Here is a 23,292-nt window from a genome sequence, read left to right as displayed (position 1 = left end):
CACCCTACAGATAATAATAATTGCTGCAACCGTGGCCACAATATTGAGTAGGCCTTTCAAGTTTACCATGAAATTTATAAACAAGTGCATTTTGGTTCGATTGAAGCGTGATCAGGTTTTGGAGCCTGTTTATTTCTTTTTTTTGGGGGGGGGATTTTCTGCACAAACACAAGATTTTTGAAGAGCTTAGTCTTAGAGGATTCAGGAACTGCAGCAACAGCTGTGCAAGGAGAGCGCCAAATGCAAGGGTGAACAAGCAGATGAGAGATGGCAATTCTGAAATCCTACTCCTTAAAGTTAGGACTGATTCTGTGAGTGTTAAAAAAGCCACAGCGTGAGGCAGTGTGTGCTATTGTCAAATGGGAAGCTAAAACTTGTCAAATGTCTGCTGGCAACTCCAGAGAGTGAAGCTTCTGCTTTCATTGCTGAGTCAGGGTGAAGGTTTCTCAGAGCTCCATCTGCCTTTATTAACCTCCTTCCTGCAATCCTCCTTTCAAGGTCATAGTCTTTACCTTTAATTGGCTCATTTCCCTACAGCTTGATGTAAAAATACATGCTTAAAAATGATATAAGCGTAAGGCTTATTAGCATGGAGTAGGAAATCAGGAAATCAAGTATGTTTAAATAGTTCTTGCCGTACAACTCTCCTTAGTTTTTGGACTATTTTGCTCATGCTGTTGCTCCACCGCAGCAGAAATCTCACTCCAGCTGTGCATGTGAAGGGTGCAAATATCAGCACCAGCAATTTTCTTCAAGCATTTTCTTTGTGTTCGAATGGAGCACAAAAAAAAGGCATCTGATCTGACAGGCAAACCTGATGATGGCTGTGCAGAAACACTTCTCGGTTTTGTTTTCAAAGCGATTTCTACAGGTTTTCTCCCCTTCTCTATTGCACAATTCATCTGAATGGAGATGTATTATGCCTCTGGCACACAGCAGGCTCTATGTCTATAGTTGTTTTATGCAGTCTTTTCTTTTTGCAGCATCTTAGCGTGGCTTGCCTGAGGTGAATATTCTCTTTCTCCCCACACCAATAAAGTGGCCCTAATAACAATATGAAACTGGGAAATTATGCAGAAAGGAAGAAGGTAGGAGTAGGATAGAGCATGTTTGCATTTGACAAATGTATCTGTCATCTCTAACACCTGCTGGCCATCTTCTGTTACCTCTGAATTCTGCAGTCCTCCTCTGGGCTGTAGCACATAAGACAGGGACCAGCAGTTTGTGACCCCATCTACAAGGAGGCAAATATTTTTGCCCCAAATTCCAGGTCATTTAATGTGTTTGCAAGAGGTTTCCCTCAGTCTCTGATGTCCTTTCAGATGTCATTCTCCATAGTTCTATTTTGTCTTACCTGTAGCAGACACTTGATAAGAATGATGGTATAAGGTTATACATGTATTTTTAAACAGTGGTTGTATAAAAATCAAACTGCTGATCTTGTTTCTTGACAGAGAAGGAAGACTCACTATATTTGGTTTCAGTTTTAGTATTCTTGGAGCAGTTCTGGCATTTCCTAAAGTTGCTTCCATCACAAACTGAGCCATATGAACAGGAGACAAAATCAAAATCAAATCCATTGCATGGGAATTAGTGTTGACATGAAAGGCAAGTTTCTTAACTGCAGAAGGAGTGATAGTTATTCAGATATTCCAGCAGAAAAAAAATGTTCAACTGATTTAGGGGACAATATATTCTCAACGTATATACATGCCTTACAGTACTAGTAAATACAGCATTTTAGGATTTGATTATGCTTTTATGTAGAAATCTCTCTTGTCTAAAACAGTGCCTTGAGAAAAGGACAGATGGCAACTCTTTCCCAACTCAACTTCTGTAGTGAATAAACGGGTGGCTACAATCCTTCTGGTTATTAGCAGTGATATATATTAAGAAGATGCCAATTTGTATTTGCTACATGTCTTAGATTTCACGCAACACTGCAGCACTGTGATAGAGAGGTATTAAAAAGCAGCAGCTACGTGATAGGCACTTTTCCAACCATTTTTGTTCTCTGTCCAGCTTTTCAAGAACAACCAGCTATGTCACAGTTCCTCAAAACTGAATCAATTTCCTTGGGGATCACCAGGTGCCTTCGAAGCATGCCTGGGGTATTTCCAGCTAAGCGTTAATAAGGCTTCTTTCCTAGGCAGATGGGTGTTCTGGGTGTATTTTGCGTTGGCACAAATGATTTTGCCTTCAGTAACTTCTAGTTTTCTGTACATTTTTGATCCTTTCGAAGTTTAGGTCTGTGGTTGGGGACTGCAGTAGGCTGATGAAGCATGAACAAGACTCTCAAGGTGATCTACTTATGAGTTCTTGTTCCTTATTAATTACCATTGTTGTAATGAACAGGCGGCTAATACAGGAGGCAGGAGAAGGGCAAAAAGCAATTTTTCAGATTTCTAAGAAATCCATTGGCTGGTAAAGAAAGGCTACCGGTTTGTTTCCTTCTAAAATCCACTTGCATCGGATCCATCGTCACTTCCACTTTCTTTTCAGTGGCAAACCAGGCAGAGCAGATCGAGGGTACAGCTTTGTGGTTGTGCACAAATCTCCTTTAACTTGCCATAAAGTGAGAGAGAAATTGGATGGCATGGATGGAGTTCTTTTTTGCTTGATTTCCTTCCTCTCATTGCTGCTAACATGAACATGTGAAAATTACCCCAAGCAAAAACACTTAAGCTGAGATATAATCTGCCAAGGGAATTTGGGCATCCAGCACCTGCTTAAAATAACAATAAATTAGACAACTGGTTGCCATATTCTCAGTGCAGCTTTGAAAGTCTCTGCCTGAAAGTATAATTACAAATAAGATTTAAACAATGCCATTTATGTATAAAAGCTTTCTGTGAGTCATGAATTGCAGCTTTCTAAATTAATGGAAAGATTAATTTTCTCATTTTCATTTCTCTCCTCCCCAATACCTTGTGGGGAGTAGCTCACGGAGTAAATGACTTCTGGTACCCCATCGGTGTGGAGATTGGTGAGGAATGCTGCAGCTCCCTTGGCCAAGCGCGTCCCTCCTGGGAACACCTGGGTGCCTGCTGAGACCTGCACGGAGGTGTTTGGGTGCCAATCGTGCCTGCCTGTTGGCCTGACTTGAAAGCACCCTCGGTAGCTTGGCGTTTGCCTCTTTGAAAATAAAGTTCCTCGCGGTACGGGAGCTGGCGTATCTCTCTTGTCAGGTCCTTGCGGATTTACCTGCTATCCGCGTGTGCTGGAACGTGTTTGGTGGTGAGCTGTGTCTGTGCTTTGGGGTGTTCTGCACTTCTGTCCAGACCAAACTTCTGTCGGTACAGCACCAAGGGACTGCCATAAGCAGCAGTCAGCAGGTGCTCTGCCCAGCTTCCCAGCAGGTATCTTGCGCTCCATGTGGGGCTTGGAAGCCAGCGAGATTCCAGCCAACGTCACGAGCGGAAGGAATAAAAGCTTTTGGGCACGGCATGCTTATGCAAGACCTGAAGTCTGCACCTGCACCTGCAATATGTATACCCCACAGCAGAACGCTTGACAAGGAGTTTCTTTCATCTGAGAATCTTTTTATCTGATGGCACCAGCCTTGGTGCTCGGAGTTTGCATTACTTCCTGAATCCTCAGTAGCTTTGCTGACCACACAGGCACATTGCAGCTCCTGAGTTACCCTCGGTAATCAGATGGCACTGAGATCATTTGCTGCTTTGCTTCAGAGACAGGCACGGCTTTTTCTTTTTTTTTTTTTTCTTTTAATCCCCTCTATGTTATTCAGAGTTCTAATGGACATATAAGAAAGATGGTTTATTTCCTGACCTACACTTAAATAAAGAATAAATGTTGAAAAGGATTGACATATGTCCTAAAAGAAGTGCCTTTAATACCAGGGATTGAAGTGCATGGGTTTCTGTTCAGATTGAGGGTTGAGTTGTCTTTTGATTTTAACTGAATCTTTTCTTTTTCTTATCTATTCAGCAAGAAAGTATATCACAGGAGCCCAACAGGTTGTTTCTTCAAAGGGAGTTCTTTTTATATTGTGTACAAGATTGGTGGCTAAGCATTTGCTTCCTGATCCCATCTCTTCAGCAGCTTAGATATTAGTATGCCAAAGCATGGTGTGGGTAGGGAGGGAGAGAGAAATACTGCTTATGTTAGTTGCTTGTGTGCAGCACCTGTGTCCAAGCTTGGTTATCTCCAGAGATTTCACAGTTTTTCACTTCACCCACGAAAACATCTGGAGAGCGGGAATGAGAGTTCTGGACTGTATATCCCCAAAGTGATGTCTGCTGGCCACCTAAAAAACTTCGAGATCTTGTAAGGTTTGATTTTTCACCTAAATTGTGTGATGTCTTTCTTTATGAAAACACAGACAATTTTGACTAACAGAGGTGAGACTAGTAAGTGATACAGGATAATGCATGTATTTCTGTGTTTGTAGGTGCAATGGGGCAATACTGCTGATTTGCTTCTTCATAGAAAAGAATATCCTCCATGGCTGGCTTCAGATCTATAACGTAGATGCCTATAGCTATTCTGAAACAGGAACGTTGCTCTGAAGTAAAATCTTACTACTACGACCAAAATAAAGAACTACAGCAATTCCAGTAAATGGAAGCGAATTGCAAGGGAAGCAGTTTCCTTTAAACTGAGGATATTTTGTAAGTCACTCTCTCCAGGTTATTCTTTGTCTCCCATTAATGTTTTGATCATTTGGCCCATTTCAACCACATTTGAAGAAGGAAGACTTCTCAAAGGTACAATGCTGAGAGAGGTTTCATAGAAATCTGGATACAGGAAAATGAGAGTCCCTGTAACATGGTCTTAGCCTTTATTAGATATGAAAGAATCCACAAGGGCAAAAGATTTTCAACATCCACCACCTCTGAAAAACCTTGGAAAATGCATCTTCAAGATATAAAGCTGTAGGAAAACAGGGATCATTAGTTCTGCTTTTAGGGACTTATTTTTAATTTATTTTATTTTTTTGCTATAAACTTACTAAGAATTCACTCGTGGGACATCACCAAACCACTTTTTTGGGAAAGATGTGGGCTTCTATGAGCTATGTCTTGTGGCTGTCCTGGGGTATACCTCAGGACAGTTCATGAATAGAAGCTTAACAAATTTAAGCCTTTTATTGTTTGCTTAGGGTTAAGGGGGGAAACCCAAGCTCCTTCTCTATCTACCTGTATTGCTGTGTCTCCCAAAACCAGTGGAGGCAATGTCCTTTTTTTCTTCTTCTGCTCTGCTAACTATCATAGATTGAAATGTGGGAGACTTGCTGGCAACCATTTAAAAAAAAAAAAAAAAAAAGAGAGAGAGAGAGAAAGAAAAAAAGACTTTTGAGAAATGACAGGTTTAATGCTATCCTTTCTTTAAACAGACACCTCTCTACGAGGTGAAGGAAAGGTTTTCCTGTGTCCTGGAGAGAATGTACAATTATTAATATTTTTTTCTGAATTTCTGTACTCATATATTTTTTAAGAAATTCATTACTGAATGTCCCAAGGGATAGTTCATGAAATTTGGTATCAGTCTGAAATTCGTGCAAGGAAGTCAGGCAGAGCTGGGTCTGTCACTGGGTGATGTTGAGGTGGAATTTAGCAGCATCGAACGCTCAGCTACGTCCTGGCATGCTGCAGGAAGAACTGGGGTTCACCTCCCACAAAGAAGGAAGCGTGCTATAGTGGTTTATCCACGGGAAATGTTTCCTTTCCTTCCACCCTGGTCTTTCCTTCAGCATGGCAGTAAATTTTTGATTCCTTGTTTTGCCTTGCAGCCGTTAAAAGAGGCAGGCCCATCAGCACTGTCGTATCACAGACAGCAGGCACTGTGAAATCAGACCTTTGATCAAAGGCCTTTGTGATTGCAATATCAGAGGCTGAGTAGCCTTTATCACCTACCCACAATCTACAAATAAAGTTTGAACGAGGAAAGTGGTTAAAATGGATCTGCTTTCCCATCACAGAAATAAAAGCTACCCGAAATCAGAGAGCCTCTCACTTCTAATAACAGCAACAGCAAAAATGTCCCTGTCTGTTTTTTATTTGGGATGCACATGTCTTATAATTAATCTTCCTTCTACTAATTTGCCTTTCATCTGGGGCTCTTCTAAGCACTTCACAAGAGCATAATAACCGAGCCCTCCTGTATCTGTGACAGACATGATTATTGTTATTATCTTCATTTGACTAATGTGGGCTCAGAACCTCTGCGGGATCAAATAACTCACCCAAGGTTAAATAGCGATTTAGTGTCAGGACCTGGAGCAGAGCTGCCCTGGCTCTTCAGCCTGGGCTGAGCTCAGGTTTTGCGAACATGGGTGTGTGAGCAGTGCACGTCACTGTCCTGTTACCAGAGCCCTTTGGTAGAGGTCCCGTGCTGATGCAGCTCAGCAAAAACAAAGTCACAGCAGTGGAGGGAGAGCTTCAGAAATTGCTGTAGCTCACCCTGGATAAAACACTCTGGGACAACCCCTGTTTGTGCTGTGAGGATTTCCTGGTGTCACTGCCGTTGCGTGGCTACATGAATGACCCATTCCAATTATAGAGAAGCCCCAGCCCTCGTGCTCATTTTAGATTTTAGTACACGTTGCTCTCATCTAACCGCACGCCCCCATGCAGATAGAAGGTTTTACATACAGCTTTTGCTGCCGTATTGGCTATCAGACGTAGCAGAGCACAGTAGGTTCTTTAATAGGTCATGCTTAAGAAGGCAGGGTGATGTATTTAAATACCTCCTATGATAACGCCAAAGCTGGTTCCTTTTATCTTTTACTTAACAGTGCTGTGGGTGAGCCCTGGCTTCCTTAATGAGCTTTTGTGCCCCACACGAATCATCTTTGAAATCCCCGCGTGCTGTGCTAATTCACTGAACAAAACCACTCACCTTGTCAGCTAGATGAATTAAAAGACGTTGGGGTTAGGGTAACTAGCGCAGCACCATGCTCAGTCATTTCCTAGCACAGCTTGACCAGTGCCCAGGGAGAAATACAAATGCTGAATGTGTGTTCTTAGTGTGGGAGGTGCGTGCACACGTGTGCGTGCACGTGAGGAGCGTTGTGTTGCTTCGTGCCTAGGGAGGGATGTTTTCAGTCAATGGGTGATGCTGAAGTTGGCAGAAGAGCTTTTCTGCCCATTCACAGCTTAAAAAATGCCCGTGATTAAAGGACTGCTCCCGATTAGAGCACAGCGAAGGCTGCTTTAAATAGCTACAGAAAAAGCACAAGGCAACTCCAGGAGACTGCTTTGGCAGTGTGTAGTAACATACTTTCAAGTCTCATCAGCAAGAAAAATGTTTCCCTCAGGTCATGTGTGGATATGAAAAGAGCTCCTCAAAACAGGACCTTTGGATTTATTGACATCGTGTGCTATACATCGATGCACTGTGCACTAGGATTCCTGCGCAGATCAGTGTGATGGGAGAGCACCAAGCGAATACAAGAATAGGGAGGGGGAAGGAGGAAGGGGATGGGGGATGATCAGAAGGTGGGTGAGGAGACCTAGGGTTGTGGTTATCGTGCTCTAGAGAGAGCAGGGAAAACGGTGTGTGGGGGGGGTACAAGAGAGCAGCTGGCAAAGGTGGACTTGGAGCAGCTTTATCCTCCTTTCTTTATGCAGGATGACAGACTCCTAAGCCTATTTGCCATGTTCAGCAGCAGTGTCTCTAAGATGTTTAAGGCATTTAACACCAAGAGCTATTCTGGGATTACTAAAGGTAGGGGAGATACTTGTATCGCCAGTCAAAAGCTTTTTCATCTGCAAGTTACAGCAGGAAGATTTAGGTAGCTACTTGAAACAGCAGGGTATTTTCACATGTTTCCTGTCTTCTTAGAAGTGGGCTGCAGCGCCAAGTTGGCATTGGTGTTTTAGCAGTGGAGGATATGCTATAGGCAATTCCAGCTTTTCTTCCTTTTGCACTTAAAGCCTTGTGATCCTATCCAGATCTAGGTCACAGAGGGAGATTTGTGCAGTGGACATGAACTAACATTAAGAAGCCACTTCTTCAAATTCGGATGCAGCTTGGCAGGAGCACTGGAGATGTGCTTGTATCCCCCCGTGCTGATGCCAAGCTGATTACCAGCCCTCGTTATTACCCCAGGACTGTGGCAGCAGACATATCACGCATTCACTTTTAAACAGTGGTGGTTGTGCATGGCAGAAACCTGCTTGGAACATGTTTGCTGTTGTGCCTGGTGGCTTTAACGCCTTGCTGCTCTTCTGCAGGCCACTTGGTACAGGATACCTCTGCATCTGGAATCTCCTCCGTGTTTTATAAAAAAAAATCCCTCTCTGCAGTGAAAAGGCTGGGAAGCCCCTTGCAGCTTAATACCATTATGCCAGCACGCCCTGGACAGCTTGCGATGTTCCAAAATAGCTCTGAGGCATTGCTAAAGAGAAGCGAAATGCAAACAAGAAATGAGATGTAGTCACTTGGAAATATGTCCGATCTGAGCGCATATTTTTGCGGATTTGATAGAAATCTTCTTAACTGGAGAAATTAGCTGTCATCTGCTGTAAATCACAAGTCACTAATTACCCCAGTTGCTCACTCACATCTCAGTCTTCCTTGTTATAAAAGCGTGAGGCTTTAGAGGGGAGGGAGTGGGTAAAAACCCCTCACTGCCTGGAGTCAGTGACAGAGAGCACAGAAGCTTTCTTCTGTTAGCCTTCCTAACCTTGAAAACGGCATTTTTTTTCTTTAAATAACTTTATTAAACTTTCTGAATTTTATTATAATGACATGATTTACTGCCAGCCCCAGAGGAAGAGCTGCATGCACCCAGAAGGTGCACGGGATAGCACAAGCTTTGGGTGGGCTTCCTGTTCCCACCCCGCATGTGGGGCTGTGTGAGAGGCTGAGATAACGGCTGGGGAATGAGGCAGGCAGCAAACTGACCACATAGAGGTTGTGCTTGCACAGAATTAGGTCGAGAACGATTAGCTCATGTCATGCACACCATTAGTGTGCAGCTTAGTACTGTTGCAATATTTGCATGTACCTCAGCAGGTTCCAAAGCAGTAATATTTTACCATTAAATAGCAGTACCTATTTACTAGGTAAGCGATATTATGTTGTCAGTAAGGCGTGGCAATATGTTTCAAATGTATTTGGTTAAAATATAAGCAATAAGATGTGACAGTAAAGGCATCAAATTGATTAGAACAAGAGCCTAACCATTGCACGGTATCTCCAGAAGAAATAGTGAATGACTCTTTTGTAGATTTTGCCTAGCCAGAAAACCATGAGAACGGAGCTGTGAAGTCCATAACCACATCCATCTAAAGCCAAGAAAAATCTCCAAAATCTATCCAAAGAGAGGTTTTGTAGATGCCTATTTTCATTTGCTTGCCATTTGTGGCTCATGCCAGGTTCCTGACTCACTGTCACTCCGCTACGGTGATACGCTGAGCTTTCCAACAAAGCAAACAAGGGGGCGGTGAGTCACCGGCTGCATTCGTATGTGCTTCATTTGCTCTATCATTAGCTATACTGTTTTTGTTTATTTTAATTAGCTCATGCACAAAGTCTCGGAGATACATTTCGTTGCACGAATTAGCTAGGCTGCTTAGTCTTCAGTAAAGATTAGAAAGCCAGAAGACAATGAGCATTTTGGGTGGCAGGTCCACCTTTTTCTGCCATAGTGTGCCTACAGAGAGTAGGAATGGGGGGAATCTCTGAATTTTCCAAGATTTGAATAAGTGGGACAAAAATGTCCTTATTTTTTTGAGGGTCTGCTGTTTCATCTGGAAATTTGTGAAGCCTGTAGCCTTTTCCCTCAGTAAAGATTTTGTTTCTTTCTGTGTTAGAGCAGAAGTATTACTGTGCAAAGTGTGTCTCACTTGGTCTGTATGCATTAAAAAACTACAAAAGGCGTCTGAACTGAGTGCTGATAGAGAAGATGGGTATGGGAGAAAGGTCTGGCCAGCTTCGTCTGAAAGCTGCTAATGATTTCTGTCATCTCAGATGACTAATGCAAACCTCGGTGACTAGTTATGTTTCTGTTTGTTGTTTGAAGTTACAGCTTCTGATTTTTCTGTTCCACATAAGGAATCATTCCAAGCCTCAACAAACAAGTTTGTTTTTAAGCCCAGGTCTAGGTGCCAGTTCATTTTAGCCTGTCTTTTTAGCCAAATCACGTAATTTGTCTCTAATTGAAGTCTTTCCTGGGCTTGTGGGAATTGCAAGGCTGGTTCAGATAGGCTAAGGCAGGAGTCTCAAAGTGAGACGAGGCAGGGGGGAAATTAAAGATCTCTCTGGGAGCTCTATGGCGGGGAGGAAAGGAAAGCAAAGGGACACAGCAAGCTCAGTCTCAGATGTGACCCGTTTCCTTTTGTAGTTTTACTGGTGAGAGCTGTTGTTGTATTGGATCACAAGCAGAAATTCATCCATGTTCTGGAATTTATTTAAGCTCCTGGACCCCTGTTGGCTGAGGATTCCATGTTCTCCATTTGACAAGGGCTTCCTTCCCAGCCATAGTCCTGGGAACAGGCCTACACTGTAATTAGGGAGATGAGGGATTTGATTTGGGTGTGGTTTTGCCACTGAGGCACCCAGCATTTGGCAGCCACAGTTGCATTCAAAGTCCTACTTGTTTTGTTTTGATTTTTTTGTTTTTAATCTGAACAGGACTAGCTGTCCTGTGCTGCCTTCCCTGGACACCCTGACCCTGTGTTAATGATGCCTTGTGCTAATCGATTCTACACCTGATGAATTTTTTTTATATCCCCTCCCACTCTTGCAGGCAATTCTGTGCTAAGACTTTGCATGCAACATTACAGTGGATTTCTGGCTATATTAGGGAAAACATCATTTATTACTACTTACTCTCCGCCAGAGAGAGAGAAGTGTTTTTGTTGTTGTCTTTTAATATCTTTTCTTCTCTAAGCCCTTGGCTAATTGCATTCCTGATTATATATTTTTTTTCCTAAAGCTTAATTACTTGTTACATACCATGCAGGTAAGCCAATAGCCTTTGGGAATGAATGAATAGCTCAGATACTTCCCCACTGATATTACAATAATGATAAAAACATTGAATGGAAAAAGTGGGTGTGACAGGTGGTACTAGTCTCCGAGGGTAGCGTTGTTTTTCTATTCAGAATAGGAATGGCAATACAAAGCAGACAGAAAGTTTTGTTTCATTTCCCAAGCAACAGTGTGCTTAGCAGAGTGTGCAGCACCTCTCCTCTTGTGAAAGCCCACTGAAGATGCTGTTGGGGAAAACCAGCAAGTCCTCTCGTGTGCTGGAGCTCCGGGTGCACGTCCCTGTGGTTCTGACCCCATTTCAGACCCAGATCCATTCGGGACCTTCACCCAGTCACCTTTGGGAGCGTGCAGGGGGGGTGGCCTCTCCCACCCTGGGGCGCTCAGTGTCCGTGGAGGCTTTGAACTCTTATTGAACACTTCCTTGGACTGGGTTTTGTTAGAAGATTTGTTAACAGCAGCTTCACGGCCTGTAAGTGACGGCAGCATTGGGCCTGGAGACCCTGGCTGGCTCAGAGCTTTGGCTCAAGCTGCTGTGCTGGCGTTGCCTCCTCACAGTGCCTCTATTGCTCAGGGAAACCCCTTCCTAAGCACGCCACTGTGGGTGCTGGCAGTTTATTCCAGTGCTTTCTAGGTCAGGAGTTTCTTGCCTGTCAGCGTGAGCAGATCTTAGGAAATCCTTGTTTTGATTTGTCATGTTGCTGGGTTTGTTTTGTTTGCCTGCTTTTCTCCTAATTCTGCAATGTTATTTCAAAATCAAAGAGGGCTGTTTCATCAATGCACACTGTCATGTCCTGCAACGGTGGAAATGAGTTTTGCAGAAGGCAAGTCTGTGTGTATGTCCTGAGGAAGCTCCTGCCGATGTTTTTGAGCAGGACATCACCACTCATTTAGCAATACCTAAGCAGCAGCCCTGCTTCTTTTGCATGCAAGACAGGGAATGCTTTCATGGCAGTCCAAAGAAGGTGGTACCACACTTCAGTTCTCGACTTGCGAGTTCTGTAGCAGTGGGAATTTATCTTGTGGTACAAATATCAGCGGGGCTACCACCGTGTTGTTCTGCAGCTGAGTATTTAAATAGGGTCCAAATTGTGAAGCCTGCATTTAATAGCTAGTGGGTGGCTGAGCTGTAGCCAGCTCGTTTGAAGCTTAGGGATGTGTGTGTGAACTGCAGTCACACCTTGGGGTTGCAGAGAAGATATAATCACAGAGACCTCAGAATAAACTTCTCCCCACCTAATCTTTTCACATGTCTCTGAACAGACAGGTGTGTGCACCACTCCTCTGTCTGCTTAATGCATTATTTGAAGCAGGTTGAACATGGCTGCAGGCAAGAAGGAGAGCCTGATGGTAACGAGGTGGCTTGTGTTTAATGGCTAGGAGGCCAGGGCTTGGCCATCCCTGCCCGGCTGCCTCCACCTAAGGGAGCTGGCCCCAGAACCAGGGAGCATCACCTGGGAAGGAAAACGCCTTCGTAAGGAGAGGCAGGTGCACCAGGGAACAGAGGAAAAATACTTGTTGGTACAGTCTGCTCTCTTTGGGAGCTAAGAGAGTGAGGCTGGGTTCTCCTCCATATTCTCTGAGGCTTCCCCAAAGAGAGGTGCAAGGCCAGGGCTGCACCAGGGCAAGGAGAGGGTGTGAGTGTGTCAGTGCCCAGCTGCTTCCCAGGGAAAGCAGTGTGCCGGTTCCTTTCAGACACATAACTTTTCCCCATTAAAAGATACCATTTTAAGTGTTTGTGCTTTTTTCAATAAGTATACTGGCCAGTGGGACTGCAGCACACAAGCACTGCTCAAAGAACACCCATTGAGTTACCGAGGCAAGTCTCAGGGAGCTGAAACCTGTAGCATTGGTCCCGTAGCTTTGCACTCCATGCACAGCCTCACTCTGTGTTTGCCTTGGAAGCAGCTGGAAATCAAAGGGGGGTGTTTTGTTTTGGTGAGTGGGAAACAGGGCTCTCCCAAGGGAAGCTATAATGTCATTTTGCTTTGAAATTGTGATTTCAGTGTGGCTGAGCATATGAACACTTTCGTACCATGGCAACTCTTTATTCATGTGTAAAGGTTAGGTTAAGAGCCCGTGTTTCATTTAAATATAAAGGGTATCCAAGGCACTCTTCGCATTGGTTCTGCTACAGAGTAGTTCTGTAAATGATGGCTAACACAAGAAACGTCTGTACTAAGGTGACCTTCTGTTCAGAGCAGCTTTTTACCCCATAGCAGATTACCATCAAGTCCTGCAGCTTTTGGTTTGTTGTAGCTCTGGCCAGCAGACAAAGTGTGTCCTGACATGAGCTTGCCTCACGTATGATCAGCACCACCCACCTCCATGTTTGCAGCCCGACCTGAGCACTTCCAGGAAAATTCTTCTTTCCCAAAGCATTTCCTCTAAATCAGAGATAACCTAGGCCATTAAATGTGGGCCTGCATTCCTCCAAGTTGGGTCTTTCGTGCTCACTGTTTGTGAAATGACCATTACAGAACAGGAGGCCACAGCACTCTGGATCTTGTACTGGGCCCTGGAAGCCCTCAGACACTGAAGGCGGATGAGGTCAGCCACATTCCTCTTCCCCATTTACTTGACATTCCTATCTAACACTCCACACCCAACCACCTTTTATCCTCCAAATTGCTCTTAAAAGTCCTCTTCATGGCCAGTGCCCACAAAAATCCCACATGTCTTTGTCAGGTGCTCAGACACCAGAGCAGTCCCATACTGGGGCCTAGTAACCTAGTAACCTATCTATTAACCTGGATGGGGCTGGAGGATCTAAACCCACAGGCAGTCATAGTCATCGCTCAGGGTTTCCAATCCTGTCTCTGTGCCCATCTCGATCAGCACTCCAGGTCAGGTGCTGCCTGGGTTTCGTCTCTCCAAGCTCCGCATCAGCATTAATAATGGCTGGTTCAGCTGGCGGGGTGCTTTGGGGAGCTGGCACCACATTTCCTGTATCTTTGTTCCGTCCTGAGAATGCCAAGTGTGGTTGAGGAAATAATAGGTGATAGCCCTAGCGTGTGCCATGTAATCAGACAGACATCCCAAATGGCTCTCAGCCTCGCCAAGAGGCTGTCTCGAGGAGAGTGGTGCCTGCTGTTAGCTGCTCATGGCTGTTTCCAGGTCCTCCAGACATGTAAGCATGAACTTTAATCCAAGCAGAGCCTTGTCAGTCACACGTGGCGGCTTCCCTTTCCTGGATTGCATCAGGAGCTGTGAGACACCCGGCAGCACATCTCCAGGAGCAACACCATCGCTGTCTGGAGCCTGGATCCAGCTGCCTCTGCCTCCCCATCACCTCAAAGCAGAAGGGAAAGTCAAAAGCTCTATCATTTTGCTGTGTTCTCCCTTGGTCTATCATTGCTTAATTGTATCCCTGAGCTTTATTAAAGTTTGGGGTGAGTCATTGCCATGCTGAGGTGAAAACAGAGCTGAGTGAATTTAGGAGGAGTGTCTTCCCATGTGCTGAGCAGGAGAAATCCCACAGCAGAGAGAAACTCCTATCACTCCATAGGTGTGTTGCATCATCTGCTTGCTCCTGCCTCTAATTTAATGCTCCAAATCCCATATCAAAACACCTGGAGTCCAAAGAGAATATAAAATAGACTTGGAAGAGGAAATTCATGCCAATTAGACATGCAGATCTCTCTTAATCACCTGAGATCTTCTTCCAAGCTCATGCAGGCCTTGTAATTGCGGTGCTATGTTGTTCTGCTGCATTGCCTATCCACAGAACCCACTTCCTTCTCCACCGTCGGAGTGAAGTTATAAGTATAAGCCAGGGTGGCTGCACTTCAGTGCCCTAATTGTGTTTCCTTTATGGCTACAGTAGTTGAAGCTGGTGAAGTACGTTGGAGAAAAGCACTACAGAACTGCAAAGCCATTGTCACAGCATAGGAAATTTCTTTGGGATCAACAGAAAGACCTCTCCCTCGCTGTGTAGGCATCGTTACAGCCCCTTGCACTTGCTGTTCTGGTTTGTGGTGCATGTCCAAAAGAATTCTTCTTTCTGAGGCTATGGCTCCTATCACCTCCCAGGCTGCTCCTCCTGGTACCTTTTGGTGGTTTCATGTGCCTATTTGGCATTGTGGCATGGCTGGGAATATGCTGCTGTAGGCAGGGCAGGCACCTCGGGGTGGTGGAGGCAGCTCTGGACATGTGCGTGTGTTCTCATTAGGAGCTCATGTGCTCTGATCAGTCACCGGATTAGGAGCACAGCTTCACACAGTAACCGGGACTGGACGGGACCTCTGCAGATAATCTAGTTCAACCTCTCTGCTCAAAGCATTCTTTGTAGTTCCTTTAAAGCTAAGTAATCGGTCACTTACCCACCTTTATTAAGTTATTTAAAATATATTTTATGAATATGTTTTGGAAATGAGATGTGCCCCCCCCTCCCCTGCAATGAGTTAAATGTAAACTCCCATCTTTGCTCGCCTCTTGTTAAAACTTTTTAAGTCTCCTTTTGTTAAAACTTTTCTTGTTAAAACTTTTTCCTGGATTCAGTTTAATTAATTAATATATTTATTTATTGAGCCATTTGAAGCACCTAAGGTGCAGAATCAAATTTCCCTGTGTTTCTATGAAATAACAAAAGCAAGGGATCTGGATTCTGCAGTAGTGTTGCTGAAGGAAAGAAAGAAAGAAAGAAAAGTAGAAACCAACAAAACAAAAACACCAAAAATAGACAAACAATGAAACCCCAAACCAAATGAAAAAACTGGTCTTATTTAAGAAGAAAGGAAAGACCAGTTTCCACAAGGATTTCATCCCCAAACCCTTGGCATGATGTTATATCTGCTGAGCTATGCTGTTACTGCAGTAGCTTAAAACTATTGAGTGAGCATGTATAGAAAATAAGCCAATGTGCAAACTTTAGAATTTGTATGTCTAAAGGACTCAAATTTGAGGCTTTGCGTATGCTTCCCGAAGTGTTTGAGATGTATGCTTTTCAAGGGCTGTGAAGGTATTGAGTTTCTGCTCTGTTTTCCTTGCAGGTGTGTTACTAGACATCCAGCAGCACTTTGGAGTCAAAGACAGTGGGGCTGGCTTGCTACAAACAGGTAAGAGTATTTGTTTTCTTGCTGGTTTGGTAACCTTGCTCATCTCAGAAGGGTGCTTTCAGATTTCTTCACTTAAGGTCTTTGGTATGTTTGCTGTGAAATGCACTCTTACGAGGAAGAAGAATGAGGATGTGGTTGGGGGTTGTTTTTTTTAGTGGGGGCGTTGTTTTGTTTTGCTCGCGGGCAAGAGGTCAGGGCTCAATGAGTGCAGAATGAGCCAAGAACAAAGGAACCTAATGATGTTATTTATGACAAATTCAAATAAGAGATGGCTACCTAGATCAGAAAGCTCATGATAACCCAACAGCAGGATCCTGTTGTTCTTGCTCAACAGAGGTCACTACTAAGTATGAGGTGTGATGCCCTTCATGTGTTCTATGGAGAATCTGCTGAATGTACAGTAATTGGGAGAACAGTGTGACACAAAAATGTAAAACACATCAGGACAAACACCTGAGGATGAAAACTGCAGGAAGTGCTGACAATCATTGCATTTATGCTACCTCATTGATTAAAAATACCCCTGTGATTTTGGTGACATTAACATCAGACATTTCTCTCCCTGTATTTAAGGAAGAAAGATAATTGAAATTCTGATGTCTGTCCTTTTAATGTTGCAGACATCTGCAGACAGAGCTGTACAACCCCAGGAAAAACCCAGCTTTTCTGGCCTGTGGTCCAGAGGTGGTTTAATGGAGTGGCTTTGTCAAGGACTAGAGTTGATGACACTGAGTAGCAGTCTCATGACAGCACATTTGATCTTATGGAGAGTTGAAAGGACTAGCCACACAGCAAATGCAGTATTTTAAGGAGAAGAACAGTCCGGTTTGGAAGCTTCTGACAGAATTATTAGTTGGAGTTGTAGAAATGTGATGCTGTGGTTGTCCTGCCATTGTCCTCTGCCTGAGGAAACCACCCTGGAACAATTGTATCTCTGAAAAAGTTCGAATTTGATTAGGGTTAAAAATAGCGGGGCAGAAGGATGCTTTTCCAATCCATTTTTTCACAGTGATTACCAAATGCTCACCAGGATCTTGTGTGTGGAACCATAGCCAACAAAAAGGTGTATAAAATGATTCACTCTTCATGATCACACTAGAGGTGAGAATGTTCTGGAGCTCCATCAATTGGCCATAGGTTTCAGGCTATTTGAATCACTGCAACATTTCCTCCTTGTTATTTTCTACAGCCCATATCATAGCAGGTTCCTCATCTGTGGTTAGAGCTTCTTGGTAGTGTTGCAATACAAACAATTAATAGTAGTCCATATTAGGGCTTTAAAAATACTCAGGGGACAGCAGAGTCCAGCTAAGCTGGTGTGTGCAGCACGCGTCCAGAACAGAAGGTCTGAGCTTTACAAGTGTAACTGATCATAAGGAGCATCCACCAGTTATGCCCAAAGTGGCACTGGGTGTCTGTCAGGCTCTTTTCTACACCAATTATTTGTTTTTATTTATGGTGCTCAGAGGAACAGATCCTCAATGTATCATTAGACATGAAGTGCCTTCAACAAAACATTCTGGTGGAAAATGGCACTTGCCAAAGCACATATATAATCTTCATTCCTCTCAGTGGATGAAATCCCTCTGCAGATGATTTACTGACAGCAAGCAAGAGCTAACCTCCAACGGGGCATTCCATTTGTTAATTGCAAGATGTGTTATTTATTTCTCTAGCAAATGTACAGGGCATCTGAAAACAGCATCATTGAGAGAGTGCTGCTGAGTGTGTCATGATTTTTGTAATCAATAAATATTGCTTTAAGAAAAGCAACATTTTCTCTTGTTTTTTGCTGATCTGAAAACGGAGGGCTTGACTTTGCCCCTGCTCTGTAGATACTGATGTATTAATCACAGTGCCATCACAATCCAAGGAAACGACTGTTCACAAAGTAATACACCATTTCGCATAAGTGAGGTTAGGGGCACATAACTGAAAACTTATTAAATGTATTACTTCAGCTTAACAAATTTCTGCCTGGCAGCTGGCCCATGGCCCATGCACTCTTGACGCTGGCAGAATAAAACATGCTGGCCTAAACTGCTGTAAACACTACCTAAAATCTTGCAACTATTCTCCAAGTCTGACCTCTCTAAGTGTGCAGACTGAGGGAAATGGATGCAGAGTGTTAAAGTGTTTGGCCAAGGTTGTAAAGGAAGCCTGCAGTTGAGCTGGGACCAGAACTGAAGTCTCCCAGATCTCTGTCTTAACCTTGAACAGTTCTTTTCCAAGCAGAGAGTCAGAAATATCATCTTACTCCCAGGAGACGGTCCTGCTAACTAATTGAGTGATATGAGACGAAAGACTGCTCATCCTGAATATGTCCTCTGAATAAAGAGTAGATTAGTCTTCAGGTTGTTAATCCTGCATCTCAATGAGTCCTAAATTAATTTACAATGTTAATGAGGGGGAGTGAAATGTGGTATTCTCTGTTAGTTCATATCATTCATCAAACAGGCTTTAAAAAATAATAAAGAAAATCCTTTTAACTGAGAAAAAACAAGGCTGCTCACAGTGCTTTAGGAAGAGATGGTGGAGAAAACTCAAACAGCAAGGGGAAAAGAAATCCACCAAAGGCAATGTATCGCCCTGCAGTCATACCATAACCCATTCTTTGCAGGCACAACCAGTCTCTTAGCTCCCTCACTCCGAACATTCAAAAGCCAATTCATGCACTCTCAGCTTCTGCTGCTCTCTGGAAAGCAAAGGTGACTGCTTTCTTAGGAATTGCCAAGGCAGAATTTGAATTTTCATCTTGTCTTATATTAATCCCAAGATACAAGATATTTGCCTAGGAGATATAATGAAAACTGGTTACAGGAAAACTGTAACTCCCTGCACAGCAAATTTGCAGGGACGCTCCAGCCTCATCCATAATGGAAAGGAGCAGAATGTGGTAGCCTCTGTAGCAAGGATCCCATGACAGCAAAGGACACACTGACAGATGTATCACAATTGCTGCTTGCTCGGTAGCGTTGTAGAGTAACAGGCATATAACTATGTTGATTTCAGAGCCTCAATTATGCCTTAATGATACTAAAATTCTTCCCTTTTAAAGCTCTACATGCGCACAGTTATATAAATAATAGTTAAGTGCACTTAATGGTCCTACAGGTCAGCGTCCAAGCTTAATTGTTTCCTTTCCTTTCTTACTGGTTGCCTTTCCCAGATGGAGAAAGGATAATCTTGACTGATCTCAGAAGGTTATGAGGCATCTCCTTGCCCACTTGAGTAGAGACAGTAATTTGGACTTGCCAAAACTAGAGTCCTCTTAAAACACAAAGACTGGGAGTATGGGGAACAGACTTATCAAACTGCTTCAAAATAGCGTTACTTATATCACATTTGCTTCCATATGCAATTAGCCCACAGGAGCAGTGCCCACTACTGCACTGTTTTTCACTGAATTTTCTTTCCCTTCTTTCTTCATTTTTTGTGCTTTATTGCTCTGCCTGCTTTCCTTGCCCTTGAGTTTATTTTGCTTTGCATCTCTTTCCAGTGTCTATTTAGCAGACCAGAACTCTAATAATAACAGTGCCTGGCTCTCAGTACAGTTTGTCTTCTGTATATCTCCGGATTTTTTACATAGGAGGGAAAATGAGGCTTGCCCTGTTCTACAGATGGAAACCAAAAAAAACAGATGGGAGAAATGTCCTGCCCAAAGTCACACAGCAGGCCTGAGGCAGAGCCAAAATGAGAACTGCAGTCCAGTTCCTGGACACAGCACTCAGCCAGGGCAGTGGTTAGACCCCGAGCTTTGGTCCTTGTTAATGGCACTGCAGTCTCCTAGCCTAGGCAGCTCAGGCTCTGGGGAAGGAACATTAAACAGTGGGGACTGCCGCAAGCAGAAGCTGTGAGCCATCAAATGGAGATTATGGCAAGGATTTTGTTAAAATTCAGAATTGTTGTTGTCAGGAAGAGCATAGGGATGTCATTAGAGCAAATCCCGGTAAGCAGAAGTTTGTACCGCCAGGTCAGAAGCTAAGAAATGTGAGGCAGTGGAGATCTGGATGGGAACTGCAGCTCTGAAAGAACTTGTGTCTGCACACAAAGAGAAGATGGGCACTTCCCTGAATGCCTTTCAGCCCCTGTTTTTCCCAGGAAGCCTAGGTACTTTCTTAAGTCTCGTTGTGGGCTGATTTTTCTTGTAAGGATCAATTGCAACTAAAACTTCTGTTCATTTGAAAAGTGAAACTTTTACCCGCCGGAGTTGCCCTACCTTTTGAGCTAACCTAGCCTTGCAGTAGGTTGCAGCCTTGCAAGGCTGTTAGCAGCTCTGGCGTGCTGTGATTGCATCAAACAGGCCAAGGGCCTGTGAAGTGGGAAGGAGACTTGACATAGGGGAGGGCATACGGGAATGATGAGATAAACCAGACTTACCAGAAGGAAGGTTTTTCTTTCAACTGCCTTTGACTCACGTCTTGTCATTGGCTTATGATGACAGTTGATACTGCTCTGACATTTTTGATGTATTCCAAACAAAGACCACTGCCTCTGGATGAGATGCTAACCTTGAATATGTGTATATTACGTGATCTGTAGGTGCCACATGCTTCTTTCCTATTCTACCATCTGCTTCCACCTGAATAGATGCTGTCTTGTTTCCCATCCCTACTGTGCATAACCCAGTCAAATCTTCATCTTTCACTTCTTCCTGCACATGCTTGTCTGTTCTCCTTCCCTTGCTAGAGCAGAGGAACTCATCTTTTGGACATCTCCCTGTTTTCTATTTAAAATTCACAAGCTTTCATTTTGAGTGAATGTCTTCTCCACATCACAAGGAGAGCACTCCCCAAGGCCTGCTATCTCAGGTGTCCCATGCTATTGCAAGCCAGAAGGTGAGGTAGAAAGTTTTGTGGCTGCTTTTCTTAACTTGTGACTGCAAACGGTTGGGACCACCATGCCTTACCCAGAGCAGCTCATACTTCTGTCATCTCTTTCCCCAGCCATGCCAAGCATCCTTACGTCCACGTTACCCCACTGGGGCTCTGGAGCTCTGAATGCCAGGACAGGGTGGATCTCTCTTTGTGCCAAAATCAGATCCTCAAAGTCATATAAAAATGAGTAAAGCCTCTTTCCCCATTTCACCCTGTCTGATTTTGTGTAACTTTTTCAGAACTTCTCCAATATTCTGTAGATTGATGGTAATACAGGGATTAGGGCAGTTTGTATAGGACAGCTTGGTTTTAAGCAATAAAGATGAAGAAGCAGGACTCTGTTCACACAATGTGCCTCTTCAGGTTGTTTATTTACCAAGGTAGGGTGACCTGAGATAGACCAGAGCCTGCTTATTGCCCGCATAAGTCCTTTACACATTCTGGCAGGCCTTTTGTCCTGTGTGCTAGGATGGTGTCCGACACGCCAAGAAGTCTGGGCAGTCTGAAGGTCTGATTCATGAAAGCACTTAAACGTATTTGGAAATCTCTTTGCAATCAAGAATGAAAGTATTATCTTGAATCAGTGAGCAGGTTATGGGAAAATGTGTTTGTGCCCTAGCCCAGTCCCGTGTACACTGAGGACCAGGCTATAAAAATGCTGCTCACAATGGGAGCGATCGCTAGACAGCCCTATATTGCAAAGTAAATAGTCTTTGCTGTGGGGAGAGGGACAGGGAGGGGAAGATGTCCTTGGCTGCTGCTAACAGCAGGTAAATACTTGAGCCAGGGTTGCACTTTGTCTTTTTATTGTATGTGTCAGCAAGTGAGTGCAGGCTCCTAGAACAGGGGAACTCTCCAGACTGGCTTGTCTTCATTAACGTCTTGATTTTATGGCGCTACATGACCGCTAACACAACATAACAATTCATTTCCCTGTCCCGCCTTCCTCTGCAGAAGGAAGGTTTGCCCTAGCTGTTGGCCTTTCAGCCAGGGCAGGTACTTGGGCTGGTGTTGCAAGAGACTCTTGCACTTGTGCTGCCTGTGGCATGCCTGTTCTTTAAGCAGATACTGGCCTATTTCCCCTCAAGCTGTAGTTCCAGCACCTCTTGCCAAAGCTGTGTTCATTTCGGTAATTTATTATAAGTTTGAGGGGAGAGATTTCCCACAGATTTTAGAGAAGTAGTTATCATTCCACCCGAATTTCTCATAGTTCTTAACATAGCCAGCTCATCTCCCCCTGCAGATGTTCCTCAAACCTCAGAATTTCATTCTAGCTCTTTATGCTGGAAGAGGGATTTTTTATTGGGATTGTACAGTGCTTTTAACCAACCTTCTCTTAATACCAGCTCTGCAACCTCATACAGCAGTTTTCTGCAAGGTATCATGTGTATCATGCCCAAATAGTTCAGAAGGGCCAAACTTGCTGCCTTTTGTTATTTACATTTACACTGCTTTTGGACTTCTGAGAGAAGGAGATGAACATTTGAATCATCTTAAGGTTTTGTGTTTTTTTTTTTTTTTTTTCTTTTTTCTTTTTTTTCTTTTCTTTTTTCTTACTGTTATTAGACATCTAGTGGCTACCAGCTGCTGAAAGAGAGAGGTGTGTACTTGTATTCAAGACTTCACATTTGGCTTACTTTTTATCCTTCCCCTGTGTGATGACACTAAAAGCTTTTGCGAGTAAGTGGACAACCTGCTGAGCTTTAATGCATGCTTTTCATTGAGTCTGAGAGTCTGATCTTCAAGTATGGTGAGCAGAGGATTGTTTCTATGTGATCTAAACCAGAAGGAGCTCTGTATTCCCTCTTTACTCTGATCTGGATCTGTGCATATTTGCTACTGATTCCCGTTGAGCCGTGTAAAGGTATGTGTTAGCCCAGAGGGGAAGATTTTTTGTCTTGACATGGAGAGAAGGAGGACATAGGCCTTCTATGAACTCAGGGTAAGAAAATAGACCTAACCTTTACAGTGCATTCTGTATATTTACTGTGCTTCATCCCAGGGGAGCCGTGAATGTTTTTCGCTCTTAAAAGATTTATTTTAGGATTGTTTTGGTTTTGTGTTGTTCCTTGCACACATCTGAAGAACTCTCATTTTCTTCGAATGCAAACCTAGAGCTCTGCAGGGCTGTGTTGTGAAAAATGTAAGCAGTTATGTTCATACGGGGGGGCTCCGATCAGGTGATAAAGAGGTCAGGCTTGGCCTGTGCCTGCTAGGAGATTTCCAAGCTAATTTCGTGTAGTTGGAAGCGATGTCGGAGGAGGTGTTTGATTTGAAAAGAGATCATTTGGATAAACCAAATAGTTTTGACCCAGTGTAAAAGAGCTCTGGAGCACCAGAGGTGCCAGCTTGCTATGAAGCAAAGTGCATTGCTGTTATACATGTAACACAGCAGGCAC

At 43.7% G+C, this 23,292-nt stretch overlaps 1 protein-coding gene across 1 annotated transcript in view; it reads left to right on the top strand.

Annotated features, from left to right (window-relative positions):
• LOC309886095 (sphingosine-1-phosphate transporter SPNS2-like) overlaps nucleotides 1-23,292 on the top strand; it is a gene marked incomplete at its 5' end in the record, with an annotated part of 134,998 nt that overhangs the window by 19,308 nt on the left and 92,398 nt on the right. Inside the window, one exon of the mRNA XM_082776653.1 lies at nucleotides 15,951-16,016. Coding sequence (XP_082632779.1) covers nucleotides 15,951-16,016 — 66 coding nt within the window. The remainder of the gene's footprint in view (nucleotides 1-15,950; nucleotides 16,017-23,292) is intronic.

The sequence above is a fragment of the Aythya marila genome, assembly GCF_965140915.1.
Source record: "Aythya marila genome assembly, chromosome: 20".
In the NCBI taxonomy this organism is placed as follows: domain Eukaryota; kingdom Metazoa; phylum Chordata; class Aves; order Anseriformes; family Anatidae; genus Aythya; species Aythya marila.
The sequence above is the reverse complement of the archived record's forward strand: the minus strand, read 5'-3'. Positions and strand labels throughout refer to the sequence as shown.